At 38.1% G+C, this 25,919-nt stretch overlaps 1 protein-coding gene across 1 annotated transcript in view; it reads left to right on the top strand.

Moving 5' to 3' along the window:
* The window catches only part of ADAMTS20 (ADAM metallopeptidase with thrombospondin type 1 motif 20), an 83,736-nt gene extending 66,389 nt beyond the window's left edge, over window positions 1–17,347 (top strand). The window contains exons 29-39 of the mRNA XM_039726989.1: window positions 5,324–5,491; window positions 6,707–6,880; window positions 9,251–9,421; window positions 10,091–10,291; window positions 10,425–10,554; window positions 10,709–10,803; window positions 10,902–10,996; window positions 11,405–11,538; window positions 12,108–12,199; window positions 14,907–15,011; window positions 15,642–17,347. Of these exons, the coding sequence (XP_039582923.1) occupies window positions 5,324–5,491; window positions 6,707–6,880; window positions 9,251–9,421; window positions 10,091–10,291; window positions 10,425–10,554; window positions 10,709–10,803; window positions 10,902–10,996; window positions 11,405–11,538; window positions 12,108–12,199; window positions 14,907–15,011; window positions 15,642–15,731 (1,455 nt within the window). The 3' untranslated portion in view covers window positions 15,732–17,347. The remainder of the gene's footprint in view (window positions 1–5,323; window positions 5,492–6,706; window positions 6,881–9,250; window positions 9,422–10,090; window positions 10,292–10,424; window positions 10,555–10,708; window positions 10,804–10,901; window positions 10,997–11,404; window positions 11,539–12,107; window positions 12,200–14,906; window positions 15,012–15,641) is intronic.
* The last annotated feature ends 8,572 nt before the right edge of the window (window positions 17,348–25,919 follow it).

Here is a 25,919-nt window from a genome sequence, read left to right as displayed (position 1 = left end):
ACTGCAGTTGTACTTCCCCTGTCAGGAGAATCAGGAGAGTGAGGCCTTGGGAAGATCACCACCACATCAGGGTGGGCACCAAGCAGTGAGAGGACCTTATTCCACAGAGAGTGTGGAGTAACACGTTAGGAACTCTGAGATGGAACACAGGCTCACGGAGGGGAAAGTTCAGCCTTGTAAGAAATGTGCTGTGGGCTCAATGCACTGAGAGGACAGGAGTGGCTTCCTGAGCACAGAACATGGCTTTGCTCCTGCACCTGTGAGAATTCTTACTGATGTTACAGAGCTGAAGGAAGGCCAGGCAGGCAGATGTCTTAGGTCAGTGTTCAGTATGCAGCTCTCTAAAGAAAATACTGACTGGTGGGGTTAGAGTGTAAGACAGTGCAAGACATCTCCCTGTAAGCTGCATTTAGATGCCTTTAGGCACTTCAAATTCCACTCAGATCTTCTATGGAATATATATTTTCATTCAAGGAACTGAGTAGGATCTATGCTCTGTCCTTACACAAATGAAAAAACATTCCCCACTTGATATTGATGAAACATTTTTATTTAGCATTTGAGTGACTTGGTGTTCTGTCTTTGATATTTGTTCTCTGTAATGGAAGACAAGCAACACTTAACACTTGGTCAGAAGTCTCCCATGAACAGTGTATTGGACTGGAAGAGTCTTCTCTTGCTGAAGGTGGGTCACTATGCAGTAAAGAACACAGCTGAGCCTGCCTGCATGTGATGCCAAAGCACTGTGGGAAAAAATGATCCTTTTAAGAACTCTTTTTTATATATTATATAAGCAATGAAGCCAGAATGTACCAAATTTCAGGAGAATACTGTACATACAGACTAATCTGACCTCTGAAACTTTCCACTGATGATCCTGGGTCTTCTACATCCATGGCAAGTGTTCTAGTTTTTTCATGTGGTAAAAATATAAATCTGGAGCATTTATTTTTCTTCAGTTGCACTAAATATCCTCTGTCACTGTGTTTTGCAGTGTGCTTCACTCATCTGCTTAGAGCAATTTCTTTCTCCAACTTGTTATTAGAAATAGAGGAAAATCTGTTTTCCGGATGTTAATTGTCCTTATGGGTTTGACTAAGCTGGCCAATCTGATAAAAAGATTGTGCATGCATGTAGAATTAGACTGTTACCACTCTTTAAGATCACTTTTTTTAAGATACTTGGCTGTGGCTCAGGGCAATCTAGGTGCTTCTGTAACTGATGTATTTGCAAGGCTTTAAGAACAGCCCTCAGATCAGTTGCCTAAATTTTATTGATGTCCCAGTGAAATTGTAAAGGATCTGGTCCTTAGAGATATTTAGGTTTCTATTCCTCACACTGTGATAGGTGGGAGATGGTCACTGCAGCAGATGTAGGAATCTGGCACTGTGGAACCACTCTGGAGTGGGCAGGAGCTGCTCCATGAAATTCCAGAAGATGCAGTACTCCAAGCACTTGGCTGTAGCAAAGCTGCTTAAAGGCACGTCTTAGTTTAGTGCTTTATTTGTTTTTAAGTTTTGACAATTATATTTAAGCAGAAATTTACAGATGTACAGATGTACACATATCTGTGGGGTTTTCTAGCTTTTACAAGCATCAGGAGTTTCATTCCTTCAGAGCAAAACCACATTAATATAATGAATTAAACATCAGCGTTCTTTCATGAATTAAGTAAAAAACCAGCCAGCCAAAACACAAAACAACAAAAACAAACAAATAAAAAACCCCACCAAAAAAAATCCCAGTTGAAAAGCTCTTAAATTGAAACCCATAAAAGGATGCAAGTGAATCACTTCTTGCAGAGTGACAGTCCTCTTTTTCAGTATAAGGTCTATCCAACAGGAGGTTTGGATACATGTGAGCAGAGAATGAGATCTTGATGAATATGGGGAAAAATGAGATAGTAAATCTATATGCAGAAATGTTGTCTCTGTACATTTTAAGTATTTAATGCATTTGATGTTTTTTGATACAGCCCCAACATGTTGAACATATCTTTCTAACTTTTAAACATAACATTAAATTGATATGGAGTGAAAGTCTCCCTGCAAAAAGTTATTTAAATGTGGCTATTTACATGATATGAGTTAGCAATATTTTGTAACTTATTGTCTTTTACAGCAAATAAAAAAATAGATCAGATGACTTATACTAGTTACATTACTGAAAAGATAAATTATATTCCCTATATTTTTGGTTTTTAAAAATGCAAACATAAAATAATTGAAAGTAATTTCTGCCTTCAGGTTTTAGGTATTTTTCATCTCAATTTCTGCATTTTTACATTAAGATACCTAGGTTTCAGCTAGGTATCTTAATAGTTGGTATCTTTTAGTCATCAAAGCTAAACAGTATTTAAGTGATATATTTGTAATTGTTCATAAAGCCTCTGTTATTTTTAACCATACCATTTCTAAGATGGTATTTTCCTTTCTGAACTCCCTCTTTTAATTCCTGTATTCTAATTACAAGAGTAAGTAGAACATCTTTAGAACAGAGACGTAGGCATTTCTCTGGAACTGGTAATAATACCTTCTAATAAATTAACACAAAAATCTTTAGTTTTTTCTTTAGAAGTAATAGCACAAATTATAAAGATCAAATAAGGACATTTAACTGTAACAGATATATAACTCCATTGAATTAGAACCAACAAAGAGAAGAAAAAACTAGGCCAACCACAGAAATTCAGATCAAGTTCTCACCTGTGCAGAAGTAAACATGTAATGCTGTATCTAGTAAGTAGAGATATGGGCACATCTTTCTAAGGCTGAGATGCAGAATAAGACATTTCTTTGCATAGTCTATTGCTGTTAGCAGCCAGGAGCCCTGTACAATAAATAAAACTTTTGTTGAATACAATATATCTGCACAATATAAACAAAGACGTGTATCTGCTGTAAAGTGTTGTCCTAGTACTTAATGTTGAGGGCAACAAATTAGACTGAGACTGTGCTGTGCTGTGAGATTATTCTGTGTTGTGGTAGCCTCACCTCCTGAAGTGGAGACTTCTTAGGAGGGTTTCTTTGGTTGCAGCTCTCAGCCTGGAATGCTGTCCCACAAGGCCTCTCCTGGGAGCTCTCTGGAGCCTGATTTATTCTGCAGAGGAGGCCATTGAGGAGGGAGGGACGTGCAGGATTTTTCTGACACATGACAGGAGGTTAAGTAACTCAGTGCTGTGCTTCACTTCCTACTAAATAATTAAAGGAAAGAACGTTTAAAATTTAGGCGTTCTTTATGTCTACAGCTTACATCTGAACTTCTCTTGGAAAAAAAGCTTTAAGAGAAGGTAGAGTCAATTACCAGATACCAACAGTATTTTAGTTTTTGTGCAAGTTTTCATGCCTGCTTTGATAAATAAATCCTCTGATTTCAGAGCTAAGTCTTCTGGAAGAGTTTTGTAATGACATGATTTAAACATTTTAAGTTTTCTGACCTACATTAGTCATATATTAAAATTTCAGGTATTTTTTGTAATTTTCCTATCTTAAACTATTTTCCAAATTAATTGTAAACAGAAATTGTAAGACTACAAGAACATTATTTTAAAAAGATAAATTGAAAGGTTTTGCTGAGAGCAAAATAAATTAATTTAGAAACAAGCATTTTAGAGTAGACAGGTAAAAGGCAAACTGTGGCCAAATCAGTGCCCTTATCTTTTTTGTAAATATAGTTGCATAAGAGAAATATGCCACCCATTTTATTGTGTGGCAGATGTATTGCTTAATTCTGCAGTTTTAATTTTAAGCACAGTGGCAGTTTCAATCAAACCTTTAAGATTATACATATAAATGTTTAAAGGCATAGAAATCCTTGTGATATTGAGGACAACCGAGTAAGCTGAGATTCTGTTTAACAAACTGTTAAACAAAAATTTTTTTACGTAGTAGATTAATTTATTACAGCTGCTTGTTCTCTATTTTAAAAACTTTCATCCAGCTGTCCTTCTCAGGCAAATATTTACCAGACTTTGTACTGAAAGCAGAATGACCTGAACTTAATTTCCTGAAAGTAGAAGACATATGTGTTCAAAAATGCTTTCTTAAGTTAGCATGTAATGCTAATGATGTAGATGATGTGACATAAATGGAAGACATATATCTTAATTTCTTTTGTGGAAAGTCTATATTTTAATTTTTTTTCATATCCACTAAAAAATTCAATTTTTATTTGACTATTATTTTTCTACCTGAATTAATTATCTTCCCATAGGAAGTGTTTTATCAATCATAAAATAAAGCATGGATGAAATCCTAGATCAAATTAAGCATGTTCTCTTTCCAGACAGAAAAAAAATTGTCTCCATTGATCTAAAGTTTTTAATAGGCTGATGCAAAATATTTAAGAAGGAAATACTAAAGTACTTATACTCATTTTGTTCATGGTTCATGAGAAATCAGCTGAGTAGCCACCTAATGTGGAAGAAGTTCAGATGATTGACTTCCTTGTTTGACTGAAAGCTCCCTAGGTCCTGTAGCCCTACTCTGTAGGTGTATGGGACGGCCCTGATGTGATGAATCCAAACCTCACTCAAGTCTGACAGCAGTCCAGCAGTGGGATGGCAGTCTATGGCAGAGCAATGGCCATTCCTCCAGCAGAGCCTGATCCATCAGACATGCTGTAGTCTCACCTAGAGTGCACTGCCAGGGAGGGTTTCACAGAACGAACCTGCTGCCCTGACAGTTTGACATTGGAGGAAGGAAGAAAGGAAGGTCCAGCTCTGTATATTGCAGCAGCTTTCTGGAGAAAATGGGATACTGGGCGGTGGGGCAAGTCCACACCTGTGAGGACTGAGCTTTAACCGGTGATGTCTCCTTCATACCTCTTCTCTTGCTTGTTTGCCACATACCATAACATACCCAAAGCTCATGGAGGGCAGTTGCAAAGCAAACATGAGTTTGTAGCCTACTACCTAGAAACATACATAGCCATGATATTGCATTTTTCTTTCTTTGGTGCTTGTGATAAGCATTGTGCCTATGTGAAAATAGCAGTACACATCTGGAAACAGCTGTTAGAGCATGTTCTTGTGAGATCATAGTATCCAGCTGTCTCCTGCATGGATATGGATGGCTGAGCACAGGTATTTCTCAATGATGACATCAATGAATGAACAGGATGTGAGACATATTTGGCACCTGATCTGTTCTGCTCAGTATGAGAGCTTACAGAGAAGTTTCAGACACGTACAGCAGATGTTGTGGCATAATACAGAAACTCCTGTAACGGCCAAGTCCATTCTGGGTGAGGCCACAGCTTCTTCTGGTTTTCTTATTGCTCTGAGATTTTTAGCAAAGTAATGAAATAACACTTCTCTTTTCAGTGTTCTGTTTCCTGTGGAAAAGGTTTGAAGTTTCGTGATGTGCATTGCATTAACAGCTTCCAAGCGAAAATAGAAGAAGACAACTGCAAACATTTGAAAAAGCCACGAACATACAAAATATGTAGAGCTGGAAGATGTCCTTCTTGGAAGGCCAGCAGATGGAATGAGGTATGTAAAAACTTCCATAATTATGTTCTCCATGAAAATGCAAGGCAATATCATATTCATGACACACTGCTTTACTGGGAAAAATTGTCAGTATGCACATCACAATGAAATTAACAAATTAGCAAGTATTAATTGTATTTTCTTTTTCTTTCTTTTAAGAATAATGAAAAATAAATGTATGTGAAAATTGAAATTATTTGCTAATCTCAATTTTGCACTGAATAGCTACTTAGGGCTTTCCTAATCTTACCTTGTATATTAACAATTAATTTGTAAAGCTTACTTCTTACCTTCTGCAATGAATTCATTAATATCACTATATGCTATCTTAGTCTAAAGAGTGAAATGGAGCCAGGTTTGTGGGAAAAGGACAAGAAAAAGGGCTTGTGGGCACAAATACTGGCCTTTTCCCTGGTTTGGTCTTATAAAACATCTATCACCTTATTGTAAAATTGCGTGTAACTGAGCACATTTCAATATTTTGTATTTCACTCACTCTTTCAACACAAGATTCCCCACACTGGTAAAGGCACAGTACCATTTTGGCCACGCTTGACAGAACAATGTGAACTTTATGACTGAGCTTGGGCTGTTAGGTAGGCTTTGGGACACAATCATGCTTCTGCCTAGGGTAAAAGGGAATTATATTTATCTCAGCAAGCACTAGTGGTATAGTGAAATTTCTTTGGCCAGGAAGAAGGAAAAGAGGCATTTGGCATTTAAGCTCTTCAGGGTTCAGAATTATTAGTACTACCTGCAAAAGATAGTGTCCTCAGAATATTACACTTTTTGCAAGATTTTCTTACCTGAAACACTGAGATTTTTTTCTCTTTTATTGTAGTATTTGCATTTTAAAACAACAGACAAGACTGTCAGTCTCTAATAAAGACAAGATGCCAACTCAGAACTTCAACTGTTGATCTTGCAAAAATGTAAACTTTTGCTGTCCATATGTCTGTAGTGATTGTCCCTACTGTGAATTAAGGTAGGCAGAGAGCTCAGTTAGGTACCTCAGATGCAATTATTTTCTGTTTTTTAAAACATTTTAATTGGAGTTTTGCGTTTTCAACATAAATTTCTTCAGGTATTATACTCACATCACAAGGGCTGTGAAGTATATTTTAAATCATATCCTAAGAACTTCTAATGACAGCTGTACGCCCTTCTGGGGCAGTCTCGTTTCACAGCGATGCAACTAATTTTGATCAATTTTAGTGCTCTGTATCCTGTGGAGTGGGGATTCAGCAAAGGGACATCTCCTGCCAGGTGACAGGCCTGGGGCGGGTGAGTGACGCCCTGTGCAGCCGTGACCTGCGCCCCGCCAGCACGAGGCACTGCCAGCTGCCCGCCTGCCTTCCGTACCACTGGCTGGCACATGGGTGGGAAGATGTAAGTAAGGTTTTTAACCTCTATGACTTAATTGAGTTATGTAATATGGCACAATACAATAAGTATGGGGGTTTCTGTTCTTTTTTTATTTTTTTCCCCTGACATTTCGATGTATTTCTAGTAGCTGTTATGCTGTAGAATAACAAACAACCATGCTGGAAGTTTTGAAGGTCAAGCTGGCAAAACTTCAAAAGTGACAAAAAATGTCAAATACTTTATTTGTACTCTCTTTTTATAATCTCTACAGGATTTGCTTGTCTATTGTAGACAAAAGCTCTGGTGGAGTTTTGAGCAGGTATTTATTGATAGGACTGTCTCTACTTCTCTACATAGTGCACAAGGTGTTTATTAAATCCTTATTAAGAAATATCTTTTTTAAAAGAAGGTTTTTAAGAACAGAAATTCAGAATAAATGTCATGTGGAAGTAAAGACCATGGAGGTAAAATCTTTGGACAACAGTGTTTATAAGAAGTTCTGTATGGAAGATTTAAAACATCTTAAAAACATGAAGCATCTTTTCTTGTGAATGAAAAGATAAGAAGCAAAATAAATCTCATTATACTCCTACCAAAGAGGAAGCAAGATAAGAAAATAAAACTCAATATTCTCTTACCAAATATGCTTTTTTGTATTTAAGAAAATCTACAGATACTTTCAGGACAGAGCTGTCATTTCTAAACATGTAATTACTATTTTCTACATGCTAAAAATTTAATAAGTTTTGTTATTTTTGCAAACATGCAAACATATAAGGATGGGGAAGAGACAATAAAGAAAAATTTTTTATGTATAATACCTGAAATGGTGTGCAGAAGAGCCTTTTTCTAGCATTAAACAAAAAAACATTTTGTGCATTTGTGTCATATTAATATTCTGACATGCTAAATTTTCCAGGGCATACCCCCTTGAATATGAAGACTCTAAAGTCTCAGGGACACAATGCTATAGAAGTGACAGCTGTTAATATGTAAAACATTGGCTGGTGCTCTGCAAAACCTAGATTATATTAATGCAGTTCAGACATATATATTCCTTTGTTAAGCTATATTGAGGGAAAGCTGACAAATGTTTTTTTCAAGTGTTCTATTCTCATGTGTAGCTGTCAAAATCAGGAATAAGTGGAAGTGGTTCAGAATGCACTTTTAGCACAAATAAACACTTTCAAAGAATGAGAGTGAATTTTCCTTTGCCAGCAAACACTTGTGCATTCCAGCTAGGTGTTTGGAGTTCTCCATTACAAACACACTCTTGTTCAGTACATTCTCCAGCTATTTCATAACTTCTTCTGCATGTGTATTGCTGTTTTCTTGAAATTTCTGTGTTCTGTTTCCCTCTCTCATCACATTCATACACAGCCCTATATATGTGATGTTAATAGTTCAAGTGCTTGTCCATCTGCATGCCACTCCCAGTTCAGGATGTCCTCCACCAAACTTGTAATGTTTTGCCCAGCTTCTTAGCTCTGGGTGCTTGTGTGTCATTTCCTCGCCTCACCAGTCACAGCAGAGCAGAAATATGACCAGATCTATTTGGCAGTTTGCAGTCAATAGACTGGGTGAAGCGTTTTTATCCTTGGGAGAAGAATGCCTACAAAGCTAAGATATAAAGCATCATGAAAAGAATTCTTCTGCCTGTCCCCATTACCTTGTGACTGGATTATTCTCTGTGTGCCTAAAATCCTGATCTCTTCCATGCCATTAAAAGTTAGCCTAGCTCAGGTACCCATAGCTGGGGATGTGCTGTTGATATACATTACTAAGCCTGTACCTCCAGTTTTCTGGATTCTGGTGGGAGCAAGGTTCTTATTCTGTCCTGGCAGATCTGTGATGGCTCACCATTCCACCAGCAAGCCACAGGGAGAGGTCTGAGGACATTCAGGGTAAAGGCACAGCCTCAACAACTACTGCTGCTCAAAGCTGGCCCTGGCGCTGGCACTGGCTTGATTAATAGGCAACTTTCTCTTTCTCTCCCTCTCCCCCTTGTTCTGTTTTCAAGATCAACTTGGTTTTTTTTCAGGACCAACTTACTTCTTTCATATTTCACTGAAATCCTTTTCTGTCTCTTTTCTTATGGAAGGGTTTTTGCACTCAACTTGTCATCTTGGCTTGACATTTTAATTTTCTCCTCAGTCTCACCCAACAGTTACTGTATCATCATTATTCTATGCAGGTTTTGGGGGTTTTTTTCAGCTGATTAGAAATACTTTGAAAACAAAGTAAAATACTCTGATTCAGTGAATAATTTAGTCTGATATTGATAGCAGATGTCAAAAAGCATTGCTGTCTGGGTTTTACTGGTGTGTGCCAATCAGCAGGTAACTTCATTCTGTAAGTGTCTAGTTAAACTGTGATTAATTTTCTCACTTTTAGTGCTCAGCGTCACCTAGAAGAAAGGAGATATACAGGAAAGTAAAATGTGTGAATGAAAACCAGCTCCAAGTCGATGAAAGCTTCTGTGATCCTGCCACAAAGCCTCCATCATCCAAAACCTGCAGGGTATCTCCCTCTAAATATGTTGTGTTCACAGGAGAACTGTCACAGGTACACTAATTGTACTGCTCACACATCTTTTGTATATATTTACATTTAAGAATGTTATATTGCTGTAAAATTTAGGTTACATGCGTGGAGAAAAAAAGAAGTATATTTGCATTTGAACATGTCCACATTTCTCCACATTGACCTTCAAAATCAGCCATGGCTTATTGTAGAGGATGTTATGAGTCCTCCCTTAACCACCCAGGACCTGTGATCACTAACTAGAAGAGAGCTGCCTCTACCACAGGATTCCTTTGCTGGTTCCCAGGAAACTCTTTTGCAAGCTGACCTCGCTGAAGTAACCAGAAAGCTTTCCCTTGATTTCCGTGAAGTGTTTGTTTCCCTTGCACATCTGCACTGCCTGTGTGTGCTTGTCTGTGCATGTATCACAGCTGAGAGGGAATGACTGTCTGTGCATGTATCACAACTGAGAGGGAACGGCTCTGGAACCTCTGAGAAAAGGGCACCATGGGGCTTTGTGGCTCCTTGCACATGGAACAATTGCAGACATTCACTTCTGTGCTCTGGTGTTCCAGCCCAGGGTGGCACACCTCCAGTGCCAGGCTTTTGCCAAAGCAATGCTCAGAGCTGGCTTACCTGTAATGCAGTTCTTCAGGAATGTCACAGAAATGTTCTCAGAAATGATGTCTGTGCTTGGGGATTTTATTTCAGTGCTCAGAAAGCTGTGGGTTTGGTCACCAGCAGAGGATCCTGTACTGTGTTGGAATGCACTCTGTCCAAAGCCGGCACATCCGCGGCCTTCGGGCTGTGGCGTACCGAGGATGCCCAGTCGAGCCATCCCCCTACATTTACAGATGCAATGTCAAAGGGTGTTCACAAGCAGCTACGTGGACAGTGGGGAAGTGGACCAAAGTGAGTACAGATGTGCAAGCTCATTTTTATAGCTGCCTCTAGCATGAATAAATGCCAAGAATAAGTTGCTGACATAATGGTGTTAATTATTTGCTTCCTTCTAAACTAAGTCTTAATGATTATCTATGTCTAGTGCTCAGCATCTTGTGGAGTGGGGATAAAGCAGAGAACAGTAGAGTGTATGACTGAAAATGGCTTATCTAGTGACTTGTGCCTGCCAGGTTTAAAACCAGATGCCAGAAAGATCTGCCACGAGAAAGAATGTAAGTGATAGCTATGATTTTATGCAGTTAATGTTTTCCCAGGTTACTTATATTAAAGCTATAAATATATTTGGAGTGCAATTATGGAATATTAAGTCTTAAAAGTAAGGTCTGTTCCTGAAATATTAATATGATTTAATAATTCATTTTGAAGGTGAAATTCTTACCACCTGCAAAGATATGCAGATTAAAAAAGGGATGAGAAGGGATGGTGAATACCTACTTAACGTTAAGGGAAGAATGATAAAGGTACTGTTAATATTTATAAGTTTTTATGAGTACATATTTTTATGAAATAACACTTTTCCAATAAAGATTTTGCTAAAGGGTTGCATTTTCTCTCCCAGATTTATTGCTCAGGCATGCACTTAGAAAATCCCAAAGAATATTTGACATTGGTAAAAGGTGAAGCAGAAAACTTTTCTGAAATATATGGATACAGGTACAGAAGTGGTTTTGTAATTTTATGAAGTACACTTATTTCTTCCAAAATAAAAGAATAAAATAATAATTACTTTTTGTCAGAAATATGACTAGGATTTTTTTCCCCTTGATTTTCTGTTTTAAATATCCAGGCATGCAAGCACACATACAGAAATGTGGATACTTCCAGTCTGAAATTATGTTAGTTGTACTAAATTATTATAATATTTTTCTGTCTTGAGTTCAGTAGAAATGGCTTTGATCCACATTGGTGTTTCAGTTGAGCCAAGATTAAGAGCTGAGCTTGTTGTTCTGTAAAGGTTGTTTAATATTTTTATGTGGCATAATGCAGTACTCTTATTTTTCATTATGATATTATGTTAAGGAAAAATCTTGAAAGGAAAACGAAATATTTTCTATTCTTTAGGTTGCAGAATCCATATGAATGTCCTTTCAATGGAAGCAGAAGGCAAGACTGTGCCTGTCGAAATGATTACCTTGCAGCTGGCTTCACAGTTTTTAGCAAAATAAGATTTGATGTAGCTTCTATGCAAATTAAAAGTAAGCATTTGTTATTTTTAGCCAATTTGAGCATTCTATTGAAATTAGACATGGTCACAATTACCCAATTACTATTTTGATCCACTTACAGATTGAACTGTGCCATCTTTGGTCAAATAAAATTCTTATTTAATCTAAGAATTCAATGTCAAAAAAAAAAAAAGAAAGAAAGAACATCACTACTTATCTTGTTAATTTGTCCCAAGTGGTCAAGTGGCATGAATCTCACAGATTCATGTTTTATATGTGAACTACCTTCATTTTCTAAGGTTCCTATTATTTCATTTTATTTTAGTCCACAGCGTTTTTTTCTTGTGAAAGTCTTTGTTTCTATGCTCTGTTTAGTCCCTTCTCAGACCTTGGCAGACACTAAATAAATGCACAGGGAATCTTGCAATGCTTTAAGCCACTGCCTAAGCTGACAAGTTGGCCCAGCTCACTTGGTGCAGTGTCCCATACAAAAAACCTCACCCAATGCAAACAATAAAACACCCACGGTCACACTTTTCACTGTTTCCCTCTCCACTTCAAATGCAGCAGTTATTGTTGAGTAATTTTCTGTTTTCTAGCCACAGATTTTCTTTTTGCTCAGACTATACTTGGGAGAGCAGTACCATTTGCTACAGCTGGAGACTGCTACAGTGCAGCCAGATGTCCACAGGTATTTATGACTTCTTACTCCCTTGAAATGTTTATGTAAGAGGGGGAAAAAATATGTGTAACTTGTTTAGGTTCTAAACCAATCTCCCATTCTGTGAGGTCACTGTACAGCATCAATAAGTTGTTTTTTTTCTTACTCCTTTCTCTCCTGTTCCACCATCCCCCCTCACAGTTTCTCCCTCAAATTGTTTAGTACACCCTTTCCCTGTCAGCTCCAAGTATGTGTCTCCAGCTTTCTGTGTGTTTCATGTACTGCTCTGCCTCCCTCTGGGTTTGATGTATCCTTTGTTTCCTCTAATGTTTTCTAATTCTTTGTTCTCCTCTAGTGACTGTTCTATAATCCTGCGTAATTTTCCTTATCTTTTCTCTGTTTCACTCGTGATGCTTCATGTCTTTGAAGACTACCAGAGGAAATCAATCTTTTTAGCAGTTTACTTTAAAATTTCTGCATGCATTGTTGTGTCTACGTTAGTGTTCTAGTTGTATTAGGTGGTGTTTTTCAGATTAATCTCTATATTGTCCCAGTTTGCTGTTTGCTTGCTGTTTCACATCACAGAGAAGTTTTGAAAGATTTGAAAAACTTGAACAGCATCCCTTTTGGATGAAGCTAAAGCCAGCCATGAGCTTTGGAGGAAGGGTCTTAATATACTCTAATGCTATTGAGGATTCAGTCCATGGGACTAGGGGAGAGTTTATTTAGTCCAAAATAAACCCCTGATTGGTGCACTGTCTAGAGACTTGGGCTCTCTGGGTCAATTTTTACTTTGCACATCTGCATTGTCCTTCTTAATGACGCAGACATAGCCCTAGTCTGACCTGGTCAACCTTTGCAGCCCCCTGGCAGAAACAGGATTCCTTAGAAATCACTTCAGCTTATCTTACTGTATTAGACAATTTAGGATGAGGTCAACTGTCCTCTGGAATTGAATTTCTTTTCACTGGTTATAAAGGAGATAAGACCAACTGGCTCAAACTTGTTTGGAAATGAATCCCTTCATCCATCTCTCCTGGTTGCCTAAACTTAAGACCAGCTGTGTGGGTGGACACAGCCAAGGGCAGCTAGAGGCAATTTATGTGCAATTTAGGTACAAATAAAGTGCCTAGGTTTTAGCAGACTTAAAGCCCTGGCAAGAAAACAGTTGAAGTTCATTACAGTATTGGATGCCTTCAACCTGCAAGTCCTTTGGGTGCAGTATGATACAAATCTGTTTGCTGTGTGTAGCTTCTGTTGGGAGGTCATTCTGCTTACATGGCTTGGCACTGACACATTTATTTCCATCTATAAGTTCTAACTGAAGCTGACACTTTAGATGCAGTCAAAAGGCTTCCATTCCTGTACTTTTAGTCCTTGAAATCTGTTCCTGGCTTTGTATATGCTGCATGATACACCAGGCAGCTAGTGAGCTGTCATAGTAATTGTAATAGCATTTCTCATTTATTTTTGCCAAATGATGTCACTGTGAAAGAAATTACTCTGGGACTGTTAATTATGGAAATCAGTCCACATCATTTGTATGAATTTCCTCCTTCATTGAATAGATGTCTTCCACTTTGTGGGGACTTTACGAACAACCTACCCTATCCATATGAGTTTTTATTAGCTCACCCCGAGCTACTTGAGTGCTATAAACACAGCATAGAAGTACTCTCAAAATGAGTCTGCCACACTGAGCAGTATAACTGAATTTTTGCAACACAATTTAAGTGAATCATCATAATAAAAGCTATATATATATTTATATATGTATGACATTATCAAGCAATAGAACACAGAAGCTACCATTTGCAATAAAAAATTACTAGGTCTGAATACGGAAATCCAGGCTTTAAGTGAATAATGCACAGGTGTGCAGTTTTCTAATTGTACTGCTGCCTGAACTAATCATTAGGCTCTTTGTGAAGGCAGTTCTTCTTTGTAGCATATTGCACTTTGCTGTGAATGCAATTTAATAATTTTCTGTAACCCAGTTTGTTTACCAAGGTACTGCAATTTGTTACTTTTAATATATTTCCTATTCTTATAGCAACTGACTGAAGCTAGTTTTCAGAGTCTGTATTTGTGTAGGCTGTGTTCTAAATGTTTTAGCTTCTCTATCTGTTGTGAATAGTTTGCATTGCAAAACATTAAATTTAAAAATATTTATTTTAGCATCCACTTATGTTCTTGTTCAGTTTTGATATTTGTTATACTGAAAAAACAATGGAACATGATAAGATTATGATGCTTAGACAGTGTGCAAACATTCAAAAATTAGATGTCCAAGTGATTTGTCTTTACAGGCAGCAGTATGTTTTTATCAAGTTATTTTCAAAAAAAAACAGGAACTTAAAAAAAAATTATCATTCAAGAAAACTAGCTTCATTCTTGCCTTTTGAAACTCTCTACATTTTGTAAATTAAAATTCTGTTTGTAGAAGGGCAAAAATAATTTCAGTTGTTTGATGTTAGTTTTGTCTTCATACTCAGATGCTGCAGATCAGCTGATGCACAGCTGGTGCCTATTGTAGAATAGTTTGTTTTGGTGCTGGGAATGTCCATAGAAAGGGTGTAATGCAGCATAACCAGCCCATATTTTGTACGCACCTTTGAGTACTTCATGTTTAGACATATCCCAAGCGATATGTGCAAATATGCCAATGTAAAGTCTTTTAGTGTTTTGAACCCTGTTTATCAGCTCTGTGGGGTTTTTAATTTTTTTTTTTTCCTAGGGTCAGTTCAGCATTAACTTGGCTGGTACAGGTCTGAGATTATCCAGTACAGTGAGGTGGATTGCTCAGGGCAACTATGCGACTGCTGACATACACAAATCCCACGTGAGTCAATGCTGCTTTCCTTTACCTGCTCTTACAGCTTGCACAAGAGGTACAAGTGTTGACTGTAGTGAATGCTACAGTGATTTTTGTGAATCAGAAATAGCATTCAAGATTTAAGTTTTCTTCAACAATGTTTAATCACACTGTCCAGTACCTAATTCAGATCAGCATTCCCTACCTACCCTTCTCTTAACTGACTTTAAGACATTATTGTATTAATTTGGTTAATTAGAGGCTTTAAAGCTGCTTCTAAAAAATACCCAAACACAACACCCAACCCTCTACATTTTGTTCAATGTCATCCTACTACAGATGATCCTTTTTGTTTCTTACTCCCATCTTTATTAGTATGGGAAACCATACTTGTTAAACCTGAACAGTAAGTGTGCATGGTTTAAGGCAATATTGGATGGCAAGCCGGGGAATGGTGTAGAGCCTGGGAACAAGGTGTGGAGTCGTAGTGATACAGGATCTCTGTTCCTGTTTTGCTAATGCTGCTGTCTCTCGATTTAGTGTTTCCAGGTATGATTTGTCAAAAGGTCTGTTGTGTGCAAACCTCAAGAAGCCTTTTGTGCAACTGTGATTTCAATGGCTTTTCTTGATTGACTCTTCTCTTTGTCTAATTCCCAGGATGGTACTAAAATATATGGAAGATGTGGAGGATTTTGTGGAAAATGTGTTCCTAATACAATTATTGGTCTCCAACTTCAAATACAGTGAGAACTCTGATGTACTAAGAGCATCAAAGCAGGGACATTCATCACTTAAGTTCAAATTGGAGGTGCTTTGTATATGTATATTGTAATTTTTTCATGTCTGTAGTGCTCATTACTGTAACATTCACTAATAAGAATTCCTGTTTTCTTCAGGATTTACTCAAGGTTGAGTATTATCTGTTTGTAGGCTAGCAAGTGCATAAATCACAATCAGAAACCTTCAGGTTTTACAGAAGTATTTGTTCAAAGTACAGTATGTACTAACAAGTAAATTGCACTGGGATTACTTCCATGGGTAACACTCTAAATTTTACCATAATTGTAATTCTTTACCTGTAACTTACCAGTATAATTCTTTATGCAGTATTCAGTAAAATTTATTCTCTACTGATCTCCTTTGATAGATTGTGCTAAAATATAGAAAGGAAAGCTTTACTGCTATATAAAGAGACAGGTAATTTCAATACTTCCAATTTTGTGCAAACTTGTAGGGATCATCTGTCAATAACTTACAGCTGAAAAGTACATAGCCACAATGCTTGAGATAGTTGCATAGATCTGTGTGTTTCTCTGTCAGTGAAAGCATTTTCCCCTATCCCTTTCATTATATTTTCGTGGTGCTCAAATCCTAGCAGAAATGCTGAGAAGTGTGGTTTAACCTCTGTAGTCTCTGTAGCACACGTTCAACATCAGGTCTTAGGTTTGCTGTGGTTACAGGAAAAGAAAATATGGAAACAAATTGCTTCAAAACCTGATTTTAAATTGGTGCCTCTCATCCAAGTATACTGTGAAAGCCGTGCATTCTGTTTACCATGGGATCTTGTGTATAATTGCACAAATATGTAGTTGGTTAAACACTGTCCTTATCCACCTTACTCCTTTACCCTGGCCAATGGCACATTAGTAACTGCATCCTTCAAAGTCTGATTCAGCATCATTTTCAATAACCTTAGTAAAAAATCTGGACAGAGGCAGCACCCACTGTGGTTTTGGTGTCCATCTTTGACTCAGTTTGATTTTTCAATGTCTGTAAATACAGTTCTAACATCTGCTCTTTAAAGAAGAGTTACAAGGTTTAAAAAATGAAATAGCTCTTTGATTTGTTGGTTTGTATTACTTTACAATCCAGAACTGTAGAAATATATGCATATACAGATAATGTGCTTTAGGGCCAACTCTCAGGTACTCAGAATAAAATTTTCTACCTGCATAATAATATATATTATTTTACCAGATAATTCTAATGTACCAGATAATTATACATGCTTTTTCTGACCATATGCATTCTGTAAACCAAATATTTATTTTGCATGCCAGTATAATTGGTAAATCAAGTGGCAGCTATATCACATTTTTACCCACAAAAAGTTAGCCATGAATTAGCAATATTTATTAATTAAAAACAACACTGTACCACAGAAGTGTATGCAGCTTCTTTTAAGATAACACATGTAGGTAATTATTTTGTGATCTCTGCATCAGAAATGTATTTTTGCACTATGTGCCTTATAATAGTTGTAAACATTAATAAGACTATAAAACATTATTTTCCTAGAAGTGTTTACATTTGCAATTAAGATCTTGTAATTTAAAAAATATTTATATAATAAATATGCTTGTGTGAAAGGTACCAGATTACTTTTGTTTGGGTTCTTTTTGTATCGTACTCCAAGTAAAAAATGTTGCAAAAACATTTCCGCTTCTTTAAGCTGAAATAAGATAATTTACAGAATAATTACATTCTTAATGCTTCCCTACAGTGGTATACATTGACATGTACTGGAATAACTGGAGGCTGTAGTTACAGGAATAATTTATATAGAAGCAAATCCTGGTTCAGAGGGAAGAACTCCATGTCTGTCAGCTCTTTCCATTTATCCTCCCACAGTTAGCTATATTTTTGGGAGGAGTTGCCCTGCAAATTGTTAACTGAAATGTAGATATCTGAAATTATTTTCCTCTGTTTGTGCTAACTCCAGCTTTTATAGCATGGTCCCTTGCCTGGTGCTTTGGCAGAAGGGCAACTGCAGTTTGCCTCTATCCCCAAGAGGACTTTTTTCTTTTCAGCTCATTTAAAGGCTACAAAGCATTCGCCTCTGCTGCCACAAAGTGTCTTTTAATGCAGTATTCAACACATCATGTTTCTCTTGGATAATAAAATGTATTTTTGAGTAAAAATGTGTTTTCTGTACTTATAGCATAGACTTATAGCATACTTGTAGCATAATGTGGTCCAACTTCTGCATAGAACAACACTATATTATATTGTAAATTTTTGCATATTTTCTTTCTTATACCGTTGATTTAGAGTTTCAGCCAACTGTAGGGAAAAAGTAATCCTTATGTTCTGACACTTTGTGACTTCCCTGTGTAAGTTGTTTGGGTTTTTTTTGAGGAAGAAGGGCTCAATCACTCATCCCATTTTCAAGTTTCTGACTTTTTGTCTTGAGGGCAATTGGGCAATTTAAGAAAAACACAAGCCTAATGATTAGCTCTGAAGAAACTGGAGATTTGATGATGCTGACATGTTAGGAGGCCATGAAAACAAAAAAGAGGATCATGGGTTGTACTTGCAGTAAGATTTTTTCATATGCTTTAATGGAAATAGCTCTGAATTTCCATCCCACCGGGCAGCCAAGATGCTTGCCAGAGTGGCAGGGTGCCCCATGACAGAGCTGTGAACTCCATGCATGTGCTGAGGTGCCCGTGGCTGGTCACAGTCACACAGCTCTCCTGCTTGGTTTCATGCTTAGGAAATGAAATGCATAACTGCCCTATCACTGTTCCATAGAGAAAAAAAACGAATGCTAAATGGTAATAGCTAAAGAGGGTTGTAACAATGCTTTGTTAGATGGCTTCTAGGATATTTTCAATCCCATCAGTGGCAGCATTACATATTAGGTGACAGAACTGCACTTGGCTGTGTGTGTGCACCTAACTTACCTGTTAAGTTAAATGCACACATTTAATGCCCGTCTGAATATTAAGTGCCAAAAAGGGACTAGATATGAAAAACCTTGTTTCTCACATTTCTCTAACAAAATGTCACTTGATGTGTGACAGTACCTGTGACTTCTCTTGATGAATTCATCCTCTAGATGTCTTCTGCTCGTATTTCCCCAAAGGTTATATGTGGGAGGTAGCAGAGGAGATGGAAACTTTGGCTCTGGGTACACTTCTCTGTCCTAGCAGAATCCGTCCTGGTCTGTTGTGCCACTCTCCCTCTGCAGAGAAGCAGGATGTGCTCAGGTGTGACCTGCAACATGGGTGATGTACAATCAGCCAATCTTACATTCCTGGGCAGAGCTGTGACTGAGTGATTTCAGCACATGTATGTGTCTGGGCAGGATTCTGGTGGACAGTCATGGGTTTTCTTGTCTAACTGAAAGCCTGTAATATCCAAGACATACTTGACAAGATGAAGGAAAGGTTTGAGGTTTTCTTCTACTTGTGTAAACTGGAATATGTTCAGTGCAACTTCTGTTTTGTTGGCTATTTGAAATGAAAATTCCATGTAGCAGAGAAGGGGGTTTGTGTCTTTGCATTTTTATTGCAGTAAAACATGAGATTCTTGGGAAATTCAGAATATGAATAAAATACTACTGTCTTGCAAGTTTTTTCTATATCTTGCAAAGCTTTAAATAAGAATAGGAAGGAGTATGTTGGGTTATTTTCACAGTTTCCGTAAAGAAACAAATAGATATGTGAAAATTGATGTTCTGTGGCTATCAAAACTGAACTTGAATTATAAGTGGATCAGAAATATGTTGTAGTATTTTAACTTTAATTTAAAAGATATAAGGGAAAACTATTTACAAGAATAACTTTGAAAGAGGATAACTGAATATTTAAATAAGGAACATCAAAATGATCATCATAAATAAATATCACAACTGAGATTTCAAAGTAATCCATGTTGGCAGTTAATCCATGTTGACAGTAAATCCATGTTGGCCTTATTTATAAATTGAAACAATTTCCTAATGCATACAAAAGAAACCTGTCATTTTTCAAGAATTAATTTTCATTATATGATAGACTTCCATGTTTTTACTTTTGTTGAAATTGAAGCATGAAATACTGAAGGCTGCACTTAAATGCCTTAAACAGTTACATGGTGTCTTGATGCAGAAAAAGTATGAGTGGGGGTCACCATGGCAGAACTAATATGAAATTATGTCCTTTAAAGGCTGGAAAGTGTCAGCTCTGGGGAAATATTTGTATCCTATAGACCTGCTTATGGTCTCTCTTGTATGGCCTGTTTTGCTCTCCTATGACCATAATTTCCTGAGCAATTATGATTTTTTAGAATGGTCTCACTAATCATAATCTAATCATTAAACATGGAGGGAGGCCCCCCTCTCTCTCTGGTGTGCTTTGAAAATAAGCTTTATAGATCACAGAAAAAAAATACTGCTTTTAAAGGGCATTCCTGTTTCACAGTACTGGCTTTCCTTGAGACAGAGCAGAGCTGTGATCGTAGGGGTAAACTACCTGCATTTTGTTCAAACAGAAATATGAGCTATCTGATTTGGAGTTGGATCTGACATTTAATATTGCCATCCACAGAAGATGGTTTGCTTTTGCACAGTTAAGTTTATTTTGCAGTACTGTAGGTTGAGAGGCTTTTCTGGGCTTTGTTTATCCTGGCTTTAAAGAAGCAATCTGTGCTCTGTTTCTGATAAATTTCCCCTTGTGTTCAGTTATGATAGATATTCCTTTGAGTTGATTGTATAAAAATACTGTAGCAGCAGAGCAGAGCAAAGATCTAACTGTATTTATGTCTATATTCTGCCTTTAAACATGAACAGCTGTGCATGCATTCATCTGTCTCGTGTCTGACTCTGTGCTGCCATCCAGAACCTTTTCCTTTTCAATAAACAAATGTTTCCCTCTTTAATCTGTGTGTGTGTTTTATCTCTGTTCCTGCAACAAAACTTTCTTGTCCACATATGTTTTTCAAATTTTATTTGCATAATTAAACAAAGCATGCAACATGGAGAATCTGAGCTGTAAATTGTAGCAAATTACTCTCTCTAAAGAGCTGAAATAAACCAAGATTTTTCTGTCTTGCTCATCATTACTATTTTGTTTTGGAAAGCAGAACCCCTCATTTATGAATACTGAAAGGCTTTTTTTGAAATAACTGTATGGGCTTATTTTGCAGTCTGGTTTACAGAAGCAAGGAACATTCAAGGAGAGCTCATGAATTTTCTATTTGCAGAAGACTAGAGTGATTCATAGCAGCAGCAGCATATATTTACACCTTGTAGGATGAAATCCTGTTTTGCACTTCAGCTGTCTCTGGCAGTCATTTATTGACCATGGTAATGACATTCATGGTCAGTTCATCATTGTCCATGAGCTTTTTCATTTACTTTTGGAAGATGGAATAATTACTAATGTGGTTGCACAGAACACAAATTGAAATTTGTTCTTGTAAAACCAGAGAGCAGAAAGTTTCATTTTAGTGTTTTGTATTTAAAACATCCTACAGAAAAGCTTGTTGTAAAAACATTTATTATACACCTCAGTAAAGAGAACAGCAGCCCTGCTAACATTTGTATTCCTGGAAGCTCTGCAGATCAGACAGGGCTAAGAAGGCTGCCTGCTACCAGTAGCCCCTTTAATCAGGTTTTACAAGGCATTTAAGAATACTTTTGCCCTTCAATTATTTTTGTCATGTTTTCTGTCTTGTGTTTATTACTACCTTTGCCAGAAAAGTGTCTCCAGTTCCTTAGCTAAATTTCCACTTCTAACTCCTGAGAAAGAAGGGAAAAGAAGTAAATCCATAGCTGCTAGCTCAAGGGAAACCACACAACCCGTGTGCTGACATAAAAGCAGGACCAGAAAGTGCACAGCGAGGAATGACATTATTTTGCTTCTAGAAGCCACTCTTCCATGGCAGGATTAGAGAGTTGTTGCTGCTTTTTCTTTTGTGGACAAGTGAATTTTGGTATTATGCTGCCAAATATTTACTGAGAGATTATTTTGAGACAGGTCTCTGGAGAATGCAGATAGGCAGGCATAAAAAGGGAGATGCTCTTTGGGCTGGAAGCTTAGCCTCCTGCAATGTGTTTGTCTGACCAGCTGTCGACAGCATTGCCTCATATGAAATTCAATGTTCAGAGTATTTCCCAAGCAGCAGAGGACATGAAGAGTGGAGCACAGTTTCCAGCAGTAACTTACACCCTGCTTAAGCAGAGGGAGAGAGCGAACTTTAATAAGGAAATGTGCTTCTGGCTACCTGAAAAGCTTACCTAGCCCCTGTGCAAGCAACCCCCTCACCATTGTTACCAGTGTTGTATTTTTATTGCCATATTAAATTATATATAAGCTGTCAGAGCTATAAAATTTTAATTTATAAAATGTATCTACAGGCAATTTTGCACGGCTCGGAGACTTTTTCTCTGTGTTTTGTGTGGTATGCTGCAAACATTATTTCATACCTCTTGAGTGCTTGACTTTTCTAACCAAAAAACAACTCTTCTGGATACATTAGTTCTTTAAGAAATTTTCTTTCTGCTTTACTCACTGAAAAAAGTGAGGTCTCTTATTTAATGATGCTGCCCTATAAACACACATTCAAGAAACCAGGTATTTTAATATTTAAATATTTTTACTCAAGCCCACATTCACATTTTTGATCAAGCCAGTGGCATCTTCCATATCAAAAGGCATAAACCAGCACAATGCTGAGCACCACTGTGGCAAAGTTGTTTAGTTTTCTTAGTAACATTGTACATTACAAAAAATGTATGTGAATTGGCATGACCATTCTTCAGTACAACAAAAGACTTCTGGGTCTGATTTCACAAGTCACCATAGCAGGCCACACTTCTAGCCCTTCACTGAACCCCAATAATACCCATGTAAGTCTGCAGTGGTGCACAGATCTTCTGTGAGGATCCAGTTCCCCATGCTTGAAACCTCAGGCTTTAGGGGTTTTTTTGGATGTTTGTTCCTGGCCATATACCTTCCTCTAGCATTTTGTTCAGGACAAAGCATGTGGTTATTTTTCAGAATTGTTATTTTTCAAAATGTGCTGTTGCTGAGAGAAATACAGGATAAATGTTGTAACACAGTTACTCGTGTGGTATTTTTTTTCATTAGGAGTTGCTATTTGAAACTTCTGTCTTACTTGAAAAGTTGCCAGTTAAATTCCCATGGCTACACAAGAATCACTTGCTCTGAAAGCAAAAATTTCGTGCAAATCTGAGGGCCTATTTTGCTTTAAAGATTTAGCTTCATACTGTGCTGCTACTTCACACTGCCTTTACCATACGAGCCAAATCTAAATGATGTGATCAGTGCTATGCCAAGTATGTGCTAAATATATCAGAACAATAATATGAGGACATTAAAATGACCTCTTGGCATGCAGAAGACAGGTTGTCATTCCTATATAGTTTCAAATAGCAGATGATAGTCTCAAATCTAGATCTTCTGCCTAAAAAAAGCATGATCCCATTTGCTGAACTACAGAGTATGTCCACGGATCTCCCTTGCATGTATAAAATCCTGCTTGCTCATCTGGAAAGCTCATTGACCCTGTCCTTTCTCCAGTGATAATGTGCTGATCCTTTGTCATCATGAGGGCTTGGCAGTGAGGTGGGAGGCACGGAGCTGCTGGCTTCCAGCCTGGGCTACAGCAGTCAGCACAGAGCTCATGCCTCCTCACCAGCAAGGGGCTCTGTGGTAGCTGGTTCCCCAGAATCAGTCTCCTAGTTCTTCCTGCAGGGGCTGCCAAGGAGCCCGGGTGTCCTGTGTGCAGCTCCAAGGCTGGGCACTGGGGTGCTTGCTGCCTCCTGCTCAGGACAGGCCTCATTCTGCCCTGCTGAAGGCCAGGAGCCAGCAGCCTTTCAGCTCGTTGGAAAGAGAAAGGCACATCAAACATGAAAGATGCCTCCTTCAAATCTCGAGCTGGGTGGTTTAGGATCCTTGACTGCTGGTAATATTTATTACATGTAACAAATTTTACAAGTAATTTTACTGTAACAACAAGATGCTCCATCTGACATCACTGGTCTATTTCATAAACCCAGAGGCTTTGGGACAGGGGGGGCTGTAAAACACTGAGCAGTGAAAGACATGAGGTAATATGCTGTTAAAATCTGGGAAAAGATCTGATATTTCCCATCCAGCTCTCTGCATACCTGTATTTAGAATCAAAGGTGCTTCTTAACAAGAAAATATTCCTCAGTACAGACAAGAAATATTGAAAAGGTCTTGCCAGGCATCAACTCAACTCTTGCTTTCATGGATGGCCTCATCTAAGGCTAAGTTTTGCTAAGTAGTAACACAACACAGCACACACAGTTCATCTCCATATGTCTATAGGCATAAATCCCCACTCCAAGGCAGGGTCCCTGCTCACTGCAGGGAGCCTCTGGCACATGCTGCTCCAAAATGTGCCCACACACAGTCCAGAGAAGAGTAGAGGCCAAAATAGCACCAAGAAATGTGTCAATAATTTAATGCCAGAGCCAGAAAGACAGAGGTCACCTCGTGTCCCAGCTCTTTTTCTTTTGCTGGCCCAGGAGCAGCCCTGAGGCTGACAGCAAAGAGATTCTTCTTGTTCCTCTCCCAGACAGCTTACTCTCTTCACCTTGGCCCCAGAGCATCATTCCTAGACACATTTGCTGCAAAAGGTGGGGTAAATGCAGTGCAGAAACTCTTGCTAATATATTTCCAATGCATGGTGTTGTGCTGGGTCAATATCAGCCTTCCCTCTTCTCATAAACAGCAATGCTAAATTGGAACACTAAACTTCCCTGGGTGCATTTTGAAAGAGGAGGATGCTCACTTGATGAAAGCATCTCAAATTTTTAAGAAGTTGCAGAAGAGTCTGTAATTCTGGCAGATTGTAGGAGGGGGGAATTAATGGTTTTGAATAACACAAAGTGGCGCCAGATCCTCTACTTTTATTTCAAGGGAAGTTTTATTAATAGTTGGGAAATAAGATCTGACTCCAGATTTCTCTATCACAGACCTCTGAGATACGATGTGCTTGGCTGTCACAGCAGCAGCAGGCTGTGAGGTGGTTTCCATGGGCAGAGCTGGCACAGAGGGATTGCCATAATGAGCCCACACAGGCTTGGCACTTCTCCTAGAAACACACAGTATGGTGTGTTTGTTCACTACAAATGTGTTTTGCTATGCTGGGTGCTGTTCAGTGGCCCTAGAAAGAGAGAGGTTTGTGTTTTGGTGGCCAAGCACAAGAAGAAAAGTGCTGCAACACTGAAGGGTGTCTGGAGCAGCACACTTACCCAGACAGCCCTTTACTGCTGAGCAGCTCTCTTGCACTGCCTCAGCATAGAAACCTGGGACAGAAGTTCACAAATTGGGATTGGGAAACATCTGGTTCACATTTACCCAGAAAAGTCTGCATCAGACACCAACTGCTTGGACCAGTGGAGAGAGGGAGCATATTTCTTACTCCTCTTCAGACTAGGCACAGTTTCTGAAATTGAAGTAATAAATTAGGGCTTAAGGAAACCATTTGAAATCAGATGGCTGAAACAGAGACATTCTCTGAGAAGACATAGCTGTTTCCATTAGCAATCTGATTTCTCTTCCCCCTTTATTGTGCCAACTTTTATAAGAATCTGCATACTCCCTTTGAGAGAATTATTTGACCTGCAAATTGGAAAGTTTGCTCAGCAGTACAATAAAGCTGCAGGAGCCCTAAAGCGTACTTGAAGTGATCTGAAATTTTGCAGTATGGTGTGCTTATATTACACCAGTGTAATATTAGAACAGCCACTTTCTCACCATTTTCTTCAGCACAAAATGAACCCCAAAACTGAAATCAGGAGCAAGCCAGATGTTACCCTAATGTCCCACAAGATGGTGACAAAACAATTCTAATAACATATCATTTTGATTTGTGCTCTGTACAGTCTTAGGGACTCCAAATATTTTTCTACCATGCAGTTGCATTGAAGTCTACTTATATAATATACTTTGGGCATATTTTAGTGGGTTACTCATTTGGCAGATGTTCATTCTTTTTAAGTACTTTGTTGATTGTATTTCAAATTAACTTCAGGACTACATAACAAGTTTCAGTCCTTCCACATTAGGAATTACAAGGTCCCTAGATGCTGGAGAGGGAAAATTACTTTTATTGCTTCTGATCCATCCCTTTGCCAGACTGCTTCCTTTCCCTCCCCCTGCCCACCCCCCCACC

The sequence above is a fragment of the Passer montanus genome, unplaced genomic scaffold (assembly GCF_014805655.1).
Source record: "Passer montanus isolate IOZ18808 unplaced genomic scaffold, ASM1480565v1 scaffold6, whole genome shotgun sequence".
NCBI lineage: Eukaryota > Metazoa > Chordata > Aves > Passeriformes > Passeridae > Passer > Passer montanus.
This window is presented reverse-complemented; position numbering and strand designations above follow the sequence as displayed.